General features: G+C 34.8%; 1 protein-coding gene across 1 annotated transcript; it reads left to right on the top strand.

Annotated features, from left to right (window-relative positions):
• Nucleotides 1-12596, top strand: LOC128557631 (sacsin-like). The gene is made up of 3 exons (XM_053545307.1): nt 1-3215; nt 5196-5303; nt 6104-12596. Exons 1-3 carry the CDS (start codon nt 39-41, stop codon nt 6263-6265), a joined length of 3447 nt encoding a protein of 1148 aa, XP_053401282.1. The 5' UTR covers nt 1-38; the 3' UTR covers nt 6266-12596.
• Nucleotides 12597-13877: the final 1281 nt, after the last annotated feature.

Consider the following 13877-nt stretch of genomic DNA (forward strand, 5'->3'; position numbering starts at 1 on the left):
TTCAATTTGAGGACTTTGTCCGGTTACTTCCAACTAACATGGACGCCAATATGTTTGGGAAAGGGTTATATATACAGATGAAAGAGAAGGAAAACGATTGGGATGAAAGTAGTCCTACAATTTCACAGGAGTGGCTTACGCTGTTTTATGATTTTCTTTGTGAACATTCCATTCAGTCATCGCATCAGGACATTGAGCAGTCACAAAAGGTTTTTGATTCGCATCAAACAGACCGCAAGATTGACACAGGAATGCTGATAGAAAATATAAGGTTACTGGACACGTGGTCATTTTTACCTTGTATTGGAATTGGTGACAGATATATCCTCATACCATTGAAAGAAACATTCCATTTGCTTTTTCTGTCTGCTCTTGATAAACTCGGCAAGCCGGGCCTGTCTCTTGCAAAATTCCGTCTGCCAAAATTATATGTAAAAGCATTCAGTAAATGCACGGCAAAAACTGATGTCCAAAAAGCAATGGAAAATGTCGTTGCTTCTTTAAATCGACCGTACGATTTACTACGGTGCCTTGTACACCATAAGGATGTATTACAAACGTCGGAATCAAAGACTGAGGATGATGCAATTGAACTACTAGCATATTTTGGTCGTGAATTGAATATTCTTGAGAAATTCGCAGATAAGAATACGCTCGTGTCGTTACTGCGCACTCTGCCCCTTTATTTAACACAACAGGGCACAATGACTGATCTAGCAATAACTGAAGAGGTTCTTGTGCTACCTAAAGGCATGCCATTTGGTGGAATACAGATCTGGGCAGACGTAAATAATATTACATTATTGCAAGAGAAGGACTCTCTCGAGTCAATTTATGAATTTCTAGGATTACAGAAGGCTGATGAAGATTATGTGTATGGACAGAAAATTCTGCCAACCTTTGACGCCATTCCAGACCAGTATTGGATGGAGCACGTTGAGTATCTGAGAAATAAACTGGGGCACAGAGTAGCCTTAACAGCAAATCAGTCCAAGATTTTAAAAGAGCTAAAGGCGATAGCTTTTATTAACGTTCAGGGGGTAAAAAAGAGAGCAAATCAGTTGTTCGATCAGTCAAACGTTACCTTCAAATGCTTGGTAAATTCAAACGAGTGCCTTCCTAATGATATGTTGACATCTGAATGGAGACAGTTTCTAAAGAAACTTGATCTTAAATGTGAGGTCACTGATGAAATGATGGTCATGTTTGCTCGGCAAATTGAGTTAGAAAGCTTAAACAGCTCCATGGAGTGTGTTCGAAACAAGTCGAAAATCCTTCTGGATCGGTTTGTTGAAAGGAATGGGCAGGATTGGAAAATAAATACACTTTCTGAAATACGAAAAGTTAAATTCATAGAACCATTTGTGATAAAAGACGAGTGTAAAAATGTTTGTCCTCAGTACTGTGACGCCGGTAGGTTTATCTGCTTCTATGATGCCATTTCCTGTGATCACTCAGATTTATGCTGGACTAGTGCAAATTTACTTCCATGGAAGCTTTTCAATAAGCTTAGCAAAGAAGTACGAAAACAGCTTGGAATTCAAGAGAAACCTCCTGTGGACAAAGTTTTACTACATTTTCGCAATGTTTGCGACAGCTTAAAAAATAAGCTTAGTCGTGGTACAGTCCATGACAATTTTGTTAAGAGCCAAATGTCCTGTTTTTATGAGTTTTTCACCGGCTGTCCTTCGCTTAATGATCAAGTCTTTTCTAAACTCAGAGCTGAACCGTTCATTCATTTACCCGATGAAAAGGCCATTGTTGTGGTAAGCGAAGTTGTTGTCGACCTACCGTCTGCATTGGAGATTAAACCATATTTGTACAAAGCACCAACGTACTACGGAAAATACTATGAATTATTTCAAAAGATAGGAAGTAAAAAGACAATCATGTTTTGTCACTATGCTTCAGTGCTTCAGAAGATAAAAGATAAATGTACAGAAAACGAAATGAGTGTTCCGGAAAGGGCAGTAGTCAAACGTGCATTTGAAGGGCTGGTCCAACTGCCACTCGATGAAGACACAAGCACAAAGGAAGTACTGTCTGTCTTTCTGCCAACGCAGAAAATGTTTCTCAAAGATTCAAAACAAATAATTGTTTCCAATAAAATAAGTTTTGAAATTAGGCTGAAAGGAAATATTGAATTAGATATGTGTGCCGGAGAGTCATTTCTAGATTTTAAGGTCGTTTCACTTGAGGAAGTTATTTCAAAATGGCCAGATCATTTGAAGCCTATCCTTCTGACCGATGTAATAAAAGAAGAAGTTTGCATTGAGGCTAACCAAAGGATAAGATACAGTAGTAAAGCTTCTGTAATCGAGGCATTCCTTCATTCAAATGATTTGGTTACTGGTCTTTGCCGTTTGCTCAAGCATCAGAGTACAAAGGAAACTTGTGAAACTAAATTTGAGGCTGAACGCTCAGAAACCGAAATTGCAAACAAATTACAAAATGTAACTGCTGTTGAATTTCCTACACTAAAAACAGTATTAAAATATAAGGGAAGAATTGTGGATAGATCTGAAAGGGAAATAAATCATTACATTCAACATGAAAATGGAAACATGTCTGGTCCACTGACTTTCTATTTCAATGACGGAAGTAAAAAAGCAAACGTATATATACCAAGTATTTTACATGGTTTAATAGGTTTAGTTAAAATGTGTGCTGGCGGTCTCAATGCAGAATCCATTGTTCACGTCACACTTTTAATTCAGTCACTGGAAACGCCACGTAAAATACACGAAGTTCTAGATCACGTTCATATCAAGCCATACGGAAGTCCACAGACTCAAATAAAGGATTACTTCCCTAAGCCTGGAACTTACGTAGAGCCTCAGTTTATCCCTTTCTTGGAGCAAGGCATTAGTCCCTTCAAGGATTTTGAGTACGATCATGTGGCTATGGAACTTGAAGACACCACTTTAGACTGCAAGTCGCAGTTTTCACAATCGTCATCAGCGTTCTATGAGAACGTTTTTAGGAGAGCACGTAGTTATGCGAGGGCGTATTACGACAATTTTGATGCCTATAACAGATCTGAAAGAACGGGTGACTATGCACATTCTACATCAACTCAAATGAAACGCCAAGACCATGGAGAAGCCCAAAGATGGTTCCGACAGGCTAAAAATGACTACCTGACCGCTTCAGAAATCCTTCCTACGGCTTCTGGTATCAGTTCGTTCAATTGGGTATGCTACATCTGTCATCAGGTTAGTGAGATCATATTGCTCATATAAGTTTTGTTTTACTGTATTTCATTATATATATATTTGTTTTATATCCACGTCTTTCACTTCTGCTCGGTTAGCGTTTTAAGAATGCGGTGATACTCAGTATCCAACCAAGTTCATACTATAACATTCAGTTTAAAAGCCTGAAGTATCATATCTATCACATACAAATGTCTGCCTAGTAAGTTATATGTTTCAATTCGCGAATACAGAACAAACTCACGTATTTTGTTTTATTAAGTAGAGAGGTTCATATTTATACGTTGTTAACTTTTAATCGATAAATGTGCACGAGTTCTGCATACGTTGTTAGCTTTTAATCGATAAAGGTGCTCGGGTTCTGCAGCGAAAATATTGCGTAGTGGTTGAGTATTATTCAGCTAAAGAACGGGTGCATATTTCTCGATACAAAGCTAATAATCATTGTAGTAAACACGTATGTTATAATGATATACACCTGAAAAAATAACATTTCATTGTGCATAGACCGGTCATGATTTGACATTGTTAGTAAAGGTCTACTAGACAATGCTACATACCAAATATCTAAGTTCTATGCATTGTGGTTAAAGACAAGAAGTTTTTTAAAGGTTTTCGCTATACAACTCTATGTAAAACTAAGTTTGCCACAGGGCGGAACCAGTTTCAACCCTAACCCTAACCCTAGAGCGGAGTGATTCTGAATATTACGAATGTGAATATAAAGTTCATAATTGTTCTAGAATCCGTTGCAGCTTGCTTTTGTTGTTTAAGTAGTTCTCAGTCACACAATGCCATGATCATGTAATAGAAAGAGCATTGAAACTCGAGGGTAAACGATTTGTACGAGGGGGCGTAGCCCCCGAGTATAAATCGTTTACCCGAGAGTTTTAATGTTCTTTCTGTTTTGTATCATATAGCCATACATATATGGTAGTTCAGTAGGCGTTCCACATTGCCATATACAGCAGTTCAGTGCGTACTTAAAATCCTTGCTATACAAATGTGTAAAGCTCAGGTAAAATAAACCAGTGCGAGCGCAGAAAATCAATAAAATGCACTTCGCTGTCTGCTGTTAGAGACACGCCCGTACACGCTGGCATACTTTCCTATCCAACAGTGCGGTAACTAGCGTGCGGGTATTTAATACCTGCACACTTTTAGTTACCGCACCCCTGCACTCAGTGTATACGATTTACCTGCACCAAATTTGTTAAGAAAAAACACCGAGCTATGATACAATAAAAAATAGATATGGGACTATTTTACACGTCCAGAATTTTTGTGTGATGCGGTCACGGAGAAATAGATAGAAAAATCAAACGATGCTGTGTTGAAACTTGGTAGCTGATTTAAAGCTATAGCCATTTGTTGTATCATAGCTCGGTTTTTTTTCTTAACAAATTTGGTGCATGTAAATCGTATACACTGAGTACAGGGTGCGGTAACTAAAAGTGTGCAGGTATTTAATAACCGCACGCTAGTTACCGCACTGTTGGATAGGAAAGTATGCCAGCGTGTCTAGAACAGAAGACAGCGAAGTGTATTTTATTAATTTTCTGCTCTCGCATTGGTTTATTTTTCCTGGGCTTTACACATTTGTAAAGCAAGGATTTTAAGTGCTCACTTGAACGGTTGTATATGGCAATGTGGAACGCCTACAACTACCATATATGGATGGCTATGATACAAAACAGAAAGAACATTAAAACTATCGGGTAAACGATTTTTAATCGGGGGCTACGCCCCCTCGTACAAATCGTTTACCCTCGAGTTTCAATGCTCTTTCTATTACTTGATGCACTGGCTAAAAACGCAGCCACATACATTTACATAATGTTAAACACCCTGTGCAAAGTTTAGACGTGAATATGGAAAACATAATGACATTTCTGATTCCGTTTACGCTGTAATTAACGGAAAATGACAACGAGTATGTAAATCGTCGTTTTTCTTTATTTTAACATCGTAAAATTTCAGGCGTGTGAAAAAGCACTTAAAGCTGCCCATTACTCTAATGATGCGAACAAAGTTCCTGACGGGGTTTTCCTCCCGGCACTAGCATTGACTGGTGAAATGCTGGTACAGGTAGATATTATTTATCACTCATCATGATACATTTTTGTACTGGGGGCTTTCAAAACTGATTGGTTAAGGTCTCGGACTTCAAATCACTTGCACAGTGGAAACAAAACCTCGCTGTGTAGAAATCTTTCATGTGAGGTAACCCGCTAGTTGGTTTTCGAAGGTTTATAGTTCTGCGCAGATACCCGCCCAAGCCAGACATACTGCCCAGAGAGGCATCTTTGGATCGTCCTCCACAATGGAAAATGGAAAGTTGCCGTATGGCAAAAAAAATGTGTCGTGTTATTAACCCAACATAAACGAAACTGTATGATACAGTTATGGGCTTTATGATGTGATCAGATTTCTTGTATGAGGTACGAAATGTATAAAAATATAAAAGGTCATATTAGTAAGTTGGCAGTAACGTTACTTTATGCAAGGAGTGAACACAGTGACTGTTACTCGTATTTGGCCAGTTATAGAGACAGTTTTAGTAGCATCATAATTTGTTCTGTTTTCAATACTGACATAATGCGGTATTTGTGCAATGAGGGGCCATTCTAGTCATATTGGAACTTCATTTATATCTAGTTGATATAATAATAATATTTATGTTAGTTGAAACAATTTTAACATACAAAATCCGAGACTGTCATATGATTTTTATTATAGTTATATTTGCACCGTATCAAACGGCGATAGTAACCTTATATCATAACACTTTACATAAAAGATAACAGATTAATATCTCATCTATTTCTATCTTAGGAGTACACTTATCAATAAAAAATATTTCACTTCTATTCCTTTTTTACAATAAGGCAACTCTTTTGGAGACACGACTTGGAACACATGGGCGACTGAGATACCCGGACGCTCTGTCGCGTCCTAGAATACCATCGGATATGTTCAGCAAGGAGGACGCCGACTTTGCACTTTCGGTAGCAAGAACAATACTGGAACTAGTAGAGGAATACATATAACTGTTCAGAAACACCCAAAGTCAGAAAAGTAAAGTATTTTTTAAAAATATAGACATTGATGATATTGTGGATACTGGTTTATAAACGTAACCTATTACGTTCTCGTTTACAGAACTGTGTTTAAATAAGTACTCTGCATTGTAAAATCAAGGTCTCACCGCAGAAAATTTAGACTTGTTTCAATTTATCATAGGTATATTTTATGTTGTACATAATGCTGTTACTTCAATACTACATTCTGATCGACTTTTTTGTATGAAACAAATTCACATATAACATATTGTAAAATATTGTATATTTGAGACATGTTTTATCATGATATTTGATATGGGTTTTTTTTTCACAATCGATATATGATCTTTCACTGTTGTTTTATTTTACAATTTTAATCACATTAATTTGTGTTAGATCTAATCAGAAAATCACCGCCCATCAAAACTCCGACTACAACTTTTACGTTAGAAATCTTGATTACTATGAACTACTGGTTCAGAAGTAGACTGGTATTATCAAACTGTAGTTGAAATAAGAATAAATGTAAACGTCTTTTAAACAGTCGTAATTCGATGGATTTTTACTTGGATGTTTGGTTATAATAATTAAAAAAGGAATTGTAAGGCGGCCTTATTACACATTCAAGTTTAAAATTCCATTTAGCTACATTGTAAAAAAAATCATATCGGATGTGTGACGTTACTTGTGACGTCATTTTCATATGTTTTGTCGCGAAAAAGAGAGGTCATGAACGACCATGTTTTTCATTTTTACCTAGACAACAACTTTTATCATTGAAATAATGTTATTTGTAGATGCGTTATAATAAAAGGATGATGAGCTTTATACTCGTTCTTTCGCGGATTATTATTCCCGTTGCAGAACTCGTGCATAGTTCTCGATACAAATCTGATTTAGTGCAGCCATATGGTGAAAAAATCGTGCTATTTGTGGGAAAAGCATGAAACTTGGCAGAAAGGGAGGATATGGTGTCTTTAATTCAAAATTGAAAGGAAGTTTGAAAAAAATTCAAAATGGCCGAAATTATTCAAAATGGCCGCCATTCATAAAAAATATGAAGAAAAGTAAGGGTCAGACACACTCAGTACATTTTTTTAGCCAGTTAATCTATGTTTTTAATCATTTTTATGCAAACACTGATTATAGACACTTTTATGAATAGATTTCAGCTATTTATTGTTGTTTTTTACTATATAATTACAGAAATTGAGTTACTTCCCTTTGATGCAGTTTCGTTATTTATACCGCAAACAGCTTGATCTGTTAAATTTCTTTTCAGAATGTTAAAAATCATATAAGATTGATAAGAATAATAGTCGGAGTCCAAATGACAAAACAAATGGTAATAAAATGTTATCCAAACATTTTCTGACGCATACTGTAGAGAATACAACGTAATATTCGGACTAAAGTAATTCATGTGTGTTGTCACTTAGTTCATTTTCTCTGCATAAATTGAAATAAACACTTCCTAATATATTCCAAAGATGAATATAGACTACTTTTCTACCATGTAGTAATATTTCCATAGAACTTATCATGTGTGTTTATTAATTTATAACTTCAAAGATGTAGAAAAGTGATCCAAATCCTTATCAAGGAATGAGTCAAATAACTTATGTAAAATATTTAACCAAAATGGATAGGATAATTTGAATACAGATTTAATTCAAATTTATGCAGCCACCCATACAACATTCCGAACATTATTTTATCTGCTTTTGAGGTAAAAATGTATAATGTACAAAGAATGTACAAAGAACAGATATAAACAATAAAAAATACCACCAAAAAACTTCAGATCATAAGAAGTTCGTATTGGTGGCTATACATTAACAATATTCCGTTTTCAAGGAGTTTTGTTCAGTGAGATTCAGATGGTTGCTCCGGTTGTCACACATCAGGGTTAAATTAAGACACTGGTACTTCTAATGATACAGTGTCTTTTGATCTTGTGCCCCTGTTCTGCCTATAAACTTCTATCATGTTGTACATAATAAGACTGAGGAAGATTGAGTAGAAACTTTAAGGTTTGAGTATGTATTTTGTAGTATTTTGCTGCAAGCCAAATGAGGCTCCTTCTACACAGGAGTAATCTGACTATGATCGGATGCTCTAGTTATAAGATGAGATGCTGTGTTCTGTACATGTTGTAGTTTGTGCAATACGGTGCTCGGAATACCATGAAACAATGCATTGCAATAGTCTATTAATGCAAGGTAGGAAAGCAATTCGTAAAGGTGTTGATTGCATCACAGGTTAGGTACCGTCTGATCTGACCTATTATGTACAATTGTGGATATACAGCCCTGCATACAGAATTGAACATGTGAAAGTCTAACACTACCTGAGATTCATCTATTCATTACATACATAGTTGCAGAGTCACTGGGTTTCCTCAACATGTTAACACTGTACCTGCAATATGCTTTGATATCAACATTAATATTTCTGTTTTATCAGCATTGTGTTTGGGACAATATGGGGCAATATCTAACTGTAGCTTTTATAGGCTTAAAAGAAAAGTACAACCGAGAGGCGTCGTGTAGTAACTACAAATCATTTCATAACATCTCCTTTTTTCACCAACCGTAAATATATGTAACTGTTGGGGTTTAGTTTGTGACCCGTAGGTACACTGTATTTTGCTAACATACTGGTGTCAGTAACTACCAATCAATGCACACCATTTGAGAGTGATTGCTTAGATAAATGACACTCGACCTTCAAAATAGTGCTCAGTTCAGTGCAACACAGTCAGATTGTCAATGATCATGGTTCCAGTAGCTTGTATTATACATATAATATGGTCAAGAGGCTGAATAATGTCGTTCTGTAACTTTGTTAGGTCAGTCTGGTCTCCAAAATCTTTAAAATAAGTAGGAGACGGGATACAAGCATGTTGTTTTTGTGGCTGTTGGTTCTAGCCTAGGTTTCTTTAACATAGATCTCATTTGCACATTCTTAACTATCATTGGTAAATTACGTAATGTATTTATATATTTTGCTATAAATGGTTACAGTTCCTCCAGGAATTTCTTAAAAAGTCATGTCTACAGTTTGTTTTAACGATTTATTGATACAACAGTCGCTGAAATTCTATTCACTGCAAGTTCCTGTTCAGATAACTCACAGGGGATAGCAAGATCACTACTGTTTGTTTGTTTTGGGTTTAACGCCGTTTACAACAGTATTTCAGTTATATAATGGCGGGTAGTTAACCTAAACAATGTTACTGAATTTTGTACCAGTACAAAACTGTTCATTACAAGTAACTGCCAACTTCCCCACATTAGTCAGAGGTGGAGGACGAATGATTTCAGACACAATGTCTTTTTATTTTATCAAATAGTCACGGGGCCCGGGATCCGTAGATCTGCGCTCTCCCTCTTGAGCTAAGACCACCGTCTCCCTACAGATTTTTGACGTATGCAGAGTAGTAAACAATTCAATCCTGATATTACCCATCACTTTATATTTGAGTATTCATTGTCACTTTGAGTGTACGCCGCTTATGTTCAAGCTTGCTTTTTAAAAGTTTGGTCTTGTGAAAGTCGGTTCTGATTAGGTGCAACTTGGTCGAAATACGGGTATTTTAAGCGGGCAAATGAATGCTATCTATCAGTGAACATTAGCTGTTTAAATACATATACACTCACTTCCTTATCAACATGAGGCTGTGCATGGTACATGCATATAATTAGAGGGTAGTTTTCAAAACAGTCATATGGCATGTTCATAATTTGATAACAAAGATTATGATAATTAACTGTATACACACTGGAAACACACCTGTAATTATAATAGTTTGTGGTCAACCCCTATGTGGGCTTGCCTAATGAAAACAGTGGATTTGTCTTGACACTGGCGATGAAGATAAGTATGGTTTGATGTTTAATGTCTTTATATTTCACACGTGCTCTTAAAAAAAAGACAAATATTACCTCATTTGCAAAGGCAGTACTTAATGCTATGTGTAGCTATTTGTCAATGTGGTGGTAATTATAGCAACGGCTGATAAACTTATGAACTTGGATAATAAACATATACACATTAATTTGGTAGGAATCAAATACATGTACGTATATATCCCGTTAAATAAAGTGTTCAACATTCTTTACAAATTACATAAAACGGTATGTTAGGTTTGCTGCTGAAATAGGCTGTGTAAAATGGTTCTTTGTCTTTGTATTCTTTTCCATATAGATATGACAAGATTTGTTTTTAATTATTTCTATTTAAAATTCATATTCAATATCAGTATGTTCTTAATTTACAGTATAATGATGGTTCGGTTCATGTAAATAAATCACTACTTTATATTGATATTTTGGCGGCCATTTTACTTTTGACGGCCATTTTGATAACACGGTAACGTCCAATATATGTCAACAAATACAGTATGCAGCCCTAAATATCATACTGTGTAAATATTGAGCATTTTTTGCTGGTTGTTATAGAAATATTTAGCATGAAAGTGGATTATTGGAAGAAATATTGGATTTTGGCTGCCATTTTTAAAATGGCCGACTAGTCAGCCATCTTGGGTATTACAGCAACTTCTTTTCGTTTTCTTATATAGATAATACCAAGTAACATATGTACCAAGTTTGATGCTTTTCCCACAAATGGCACGATTTTATGAAATTAAGTCGCCAAATGGCTGCACTAATTACCTATAATTTCTTTTCATGGCAAACCTATGAATGAATTTACATACATGTGCTTTATATCTGTATTTTGCTAATACACTGATGTTTTATAGTTTGTTTGAACTTTTTGCGTATACAGTTATGTCTTGACGTATTATGATTTTCCTGGTTCAGTAATGTTTAATGTATTATTATGTATGTAGTAATGACAGTGTTTCAGATATGTTATCTTCGCTTTGTAGTTTAATATAATGTGTTCGAAAGAAATGTAGTTTAATATAAACGTTTGGAAGAAATGTAGATAAATATAATATGTTGGAAAGAAATGATAACAATTTATGCTATAAAATGTACGTCTGTTTTGTCAAACGCTTTTATATATAAAAGTGTCGTGCATATATACGATGTGATGTAAATAATGCATCATTTCTAAGGTAATATCCAATGTAGGTCTAAAAAATATATGAAGCGTCCTGTTTTGACAGATATTTTCCTAACATTTATTCCGATAAAACCTGCATGAGTAACAAAAATAATGAAATTTGCCTTTCAAATGCGTAAATCTGACAGTTACCTTGACTTATGTCAAGAGATATAACGCTTGGTTTCCCCCTTTGTTTAAATGCTAGAACAATCGAGTCATGTTAGAATGTAAACTAAATATTTTTTGTAAACAGTTATCATTGCCGTAAAATATTTACCAAGATGATATAACATGTCGAGTTCTAGAATTTTTAGACGTTGCTATCTGTTTGCCTTATTTGATATTTTGTATACATTCTGAATTAAATGTAATCTGTATCTCCATAGTTTATCTAAAAACCAGTATTTTGGTAATATTTGAGAAACTGTTCCATTGTGTTATGAAAATGTTGTTGCATTATAGGGCAATCCTGTGCCTGCAAACAGTAAACCTAACATTGGGTCTTTCAAGTGCATTTAAATAGCATTATACAAGAACTTGCCTTGTATTAAGAATAATTCAGACATACATGTATGCCTAAGGTCCAATATCATTATACAAAAACATGCCTTATATTATTTAGATATACATGTATATCTGTAAAAGGTCCCAACCTTCAATTTGTAAATATACTGTTATACATGTGTTTGACTAAAATTGCCTTTAATCTGTTATATAACTGTGTTTTAATTGTTAATGTTCTTCATCCCAAGTACTAGTATTGCTGTAAATTTTCATACTACAGTTTTATATATCTCTTACAAATAACTTTGATATCATGCTGTATACTTAATTATGTTAAACATTATTATAATATTATTTTTGATATGCATTATAATTCTGTTGTGGTTATGTTCGTTGTTAGGAGACATTATTGTTTTGTAAGAAATGTTTGAACATATTCTGTTTTAAAATTTACACTTTTCTGTTTTAGTGATAAAATGTAGCATTGCTTATCGTAAGGACGTTTACAAGCACATTTACATACGTTGGTTGGTCGTTATAAGGGACCTTTCCGGTAAAGGCAATGTACATGATAATAAGGTGTTTATATCTACACAATTTAGGTGTATTCGAATAATTTTCACTATGTGTAATGTAACAATTGCCGTTTTACCTTCTATTACCGTGCAGACTACACCCATTTTTATGCTATTGCCCTTTAATAGATATATCTATAACATGTACTGGAAATGTCACTGGAAATGTCACATGCTGAAATGCTAACAGCGGAATTTTCCAATTATAAATCAGATCTATGTATTACTTTTTATGCTTCTAGATTTTCTGAATTTTATCTGATAAGTATATTATAATGTATGTATTATTAAGTATGCTATGATGTATGTGTTATTAGGTATATTATACTGTATGTGTTAACCCTTACCCTGCTAAATTTCTATAATGAACTTGTCCGTCTTTCAATTTGGACAGAACCGTTAACTGTTAAAAGAGGCGCATACCAAAAATATACTGACTGAATGGCGAACAGTGCAGATCACGATCAGACTGCACGGATGTGCAGGCTGATCATGATCTACACTGTTCGCAAAGGCAGAATCAATCGTGTCCAGCATGATAAGGGTTAAATTATAAATGATATGCAAAAGCAATACAAGATGTCAGCAGAGGTGAACATGTTGTTTAGCTGATACACTGATATAAGGTTAACTATGGGCATGATCCCACAGAATTGTTTGTCTATATCTCTAGAGATATTGTAGAGAACATGTATGCGGGATGCTTATGCCAACAGTCAGTTTCACAGGCTAGTGTAAAACATTCACTGTACACAACGCCACAGAAAACTCTTGGTGTGCTCGTTGAATATTCGTCATCGCTGTGATTTTGTAAATGGACATTGTATGCATAAAATAGTTTTACAGATATGATAAAAATTGTACTGCTACGTAACACAGCAGATTTATAAATGTCAATGTCGTTCTTAAACGACATTATTATTTCAGTAAACAGAAATGTCGCTGTTAGTTGGCATTTCTGTTTTATAATTATAGTTATAGATGTCGCTATTATGCGACATTATTCTAATCCATTTATGATGCTTGTCATAAATACTGAATAAAAATATTTATCTTAAGATCATTGTTATTCTATTAATTTATTATTTGTCTCTATTGTTTTACAACAAGGGCTATCTAGTGATATTTGGAAAAAAATTGGATTCATGAAGTTTGGCTTTTGTTCTTCAACTTACCATTAAAAGTCAAACATGTAAGTTATTCACAAAGACGGAAAGCAGATTCTTATGATATCAATAATAATTAAAAGACAAATTGATTAATTAACCAGGAACAGGAGATCGATCGAAGAAGAGAAATTGTCGTCCTCATTTACACAGAATCCCAGCTGTTTTACAGTCGTTACTACAATTTAGGTTGAAACCAATGACACTTTAGATAAAAACCCTAACTCATCCCCTCTGCCAGCTGTCGATAATATCACTTAACGTGTTAGATTTTGC

Source organism: Mercenaria mercenaria, chromosome 6 (genome assembly GCF_021730395.1).
Source record: "Mercenaria mercenaria strain notata chromosome 6, MADL_Memer_1, whole genome shotgun sequence".
NCBI classification, from domain to species: domain Eukaryota; kingdom Metazoa; phylum Mollusca; class Bivalvia; order Venerida; family Veneridae; genus Mercenaria; species Mercenaria mercenaria.

Excerpts from the sequence above, each read along its gene's own strand:
- LOC128557631 (XM_053545307.1), top strand. The coding sequence starts at position 39 with ATGGACGCCAATATGTTTGGGAAAGGGTTATATATACAGATGAAAGAG. Across the intron at positions 3,216-5,195 it reads TATGCTACATCTGTCATCAG|GCGTGTGAAAAAGCACTTAA; the intron begins GTTAGTGAGATC and ends GTAAAATTTCAG. Across the intron at positions 5,304-6,103 it reads CTGGTGAAATGCTGGTACAG|GCAACTCTTTTGGAGACACG; the intron begins GTAGATATTATT and ends TTTTACAATAAG.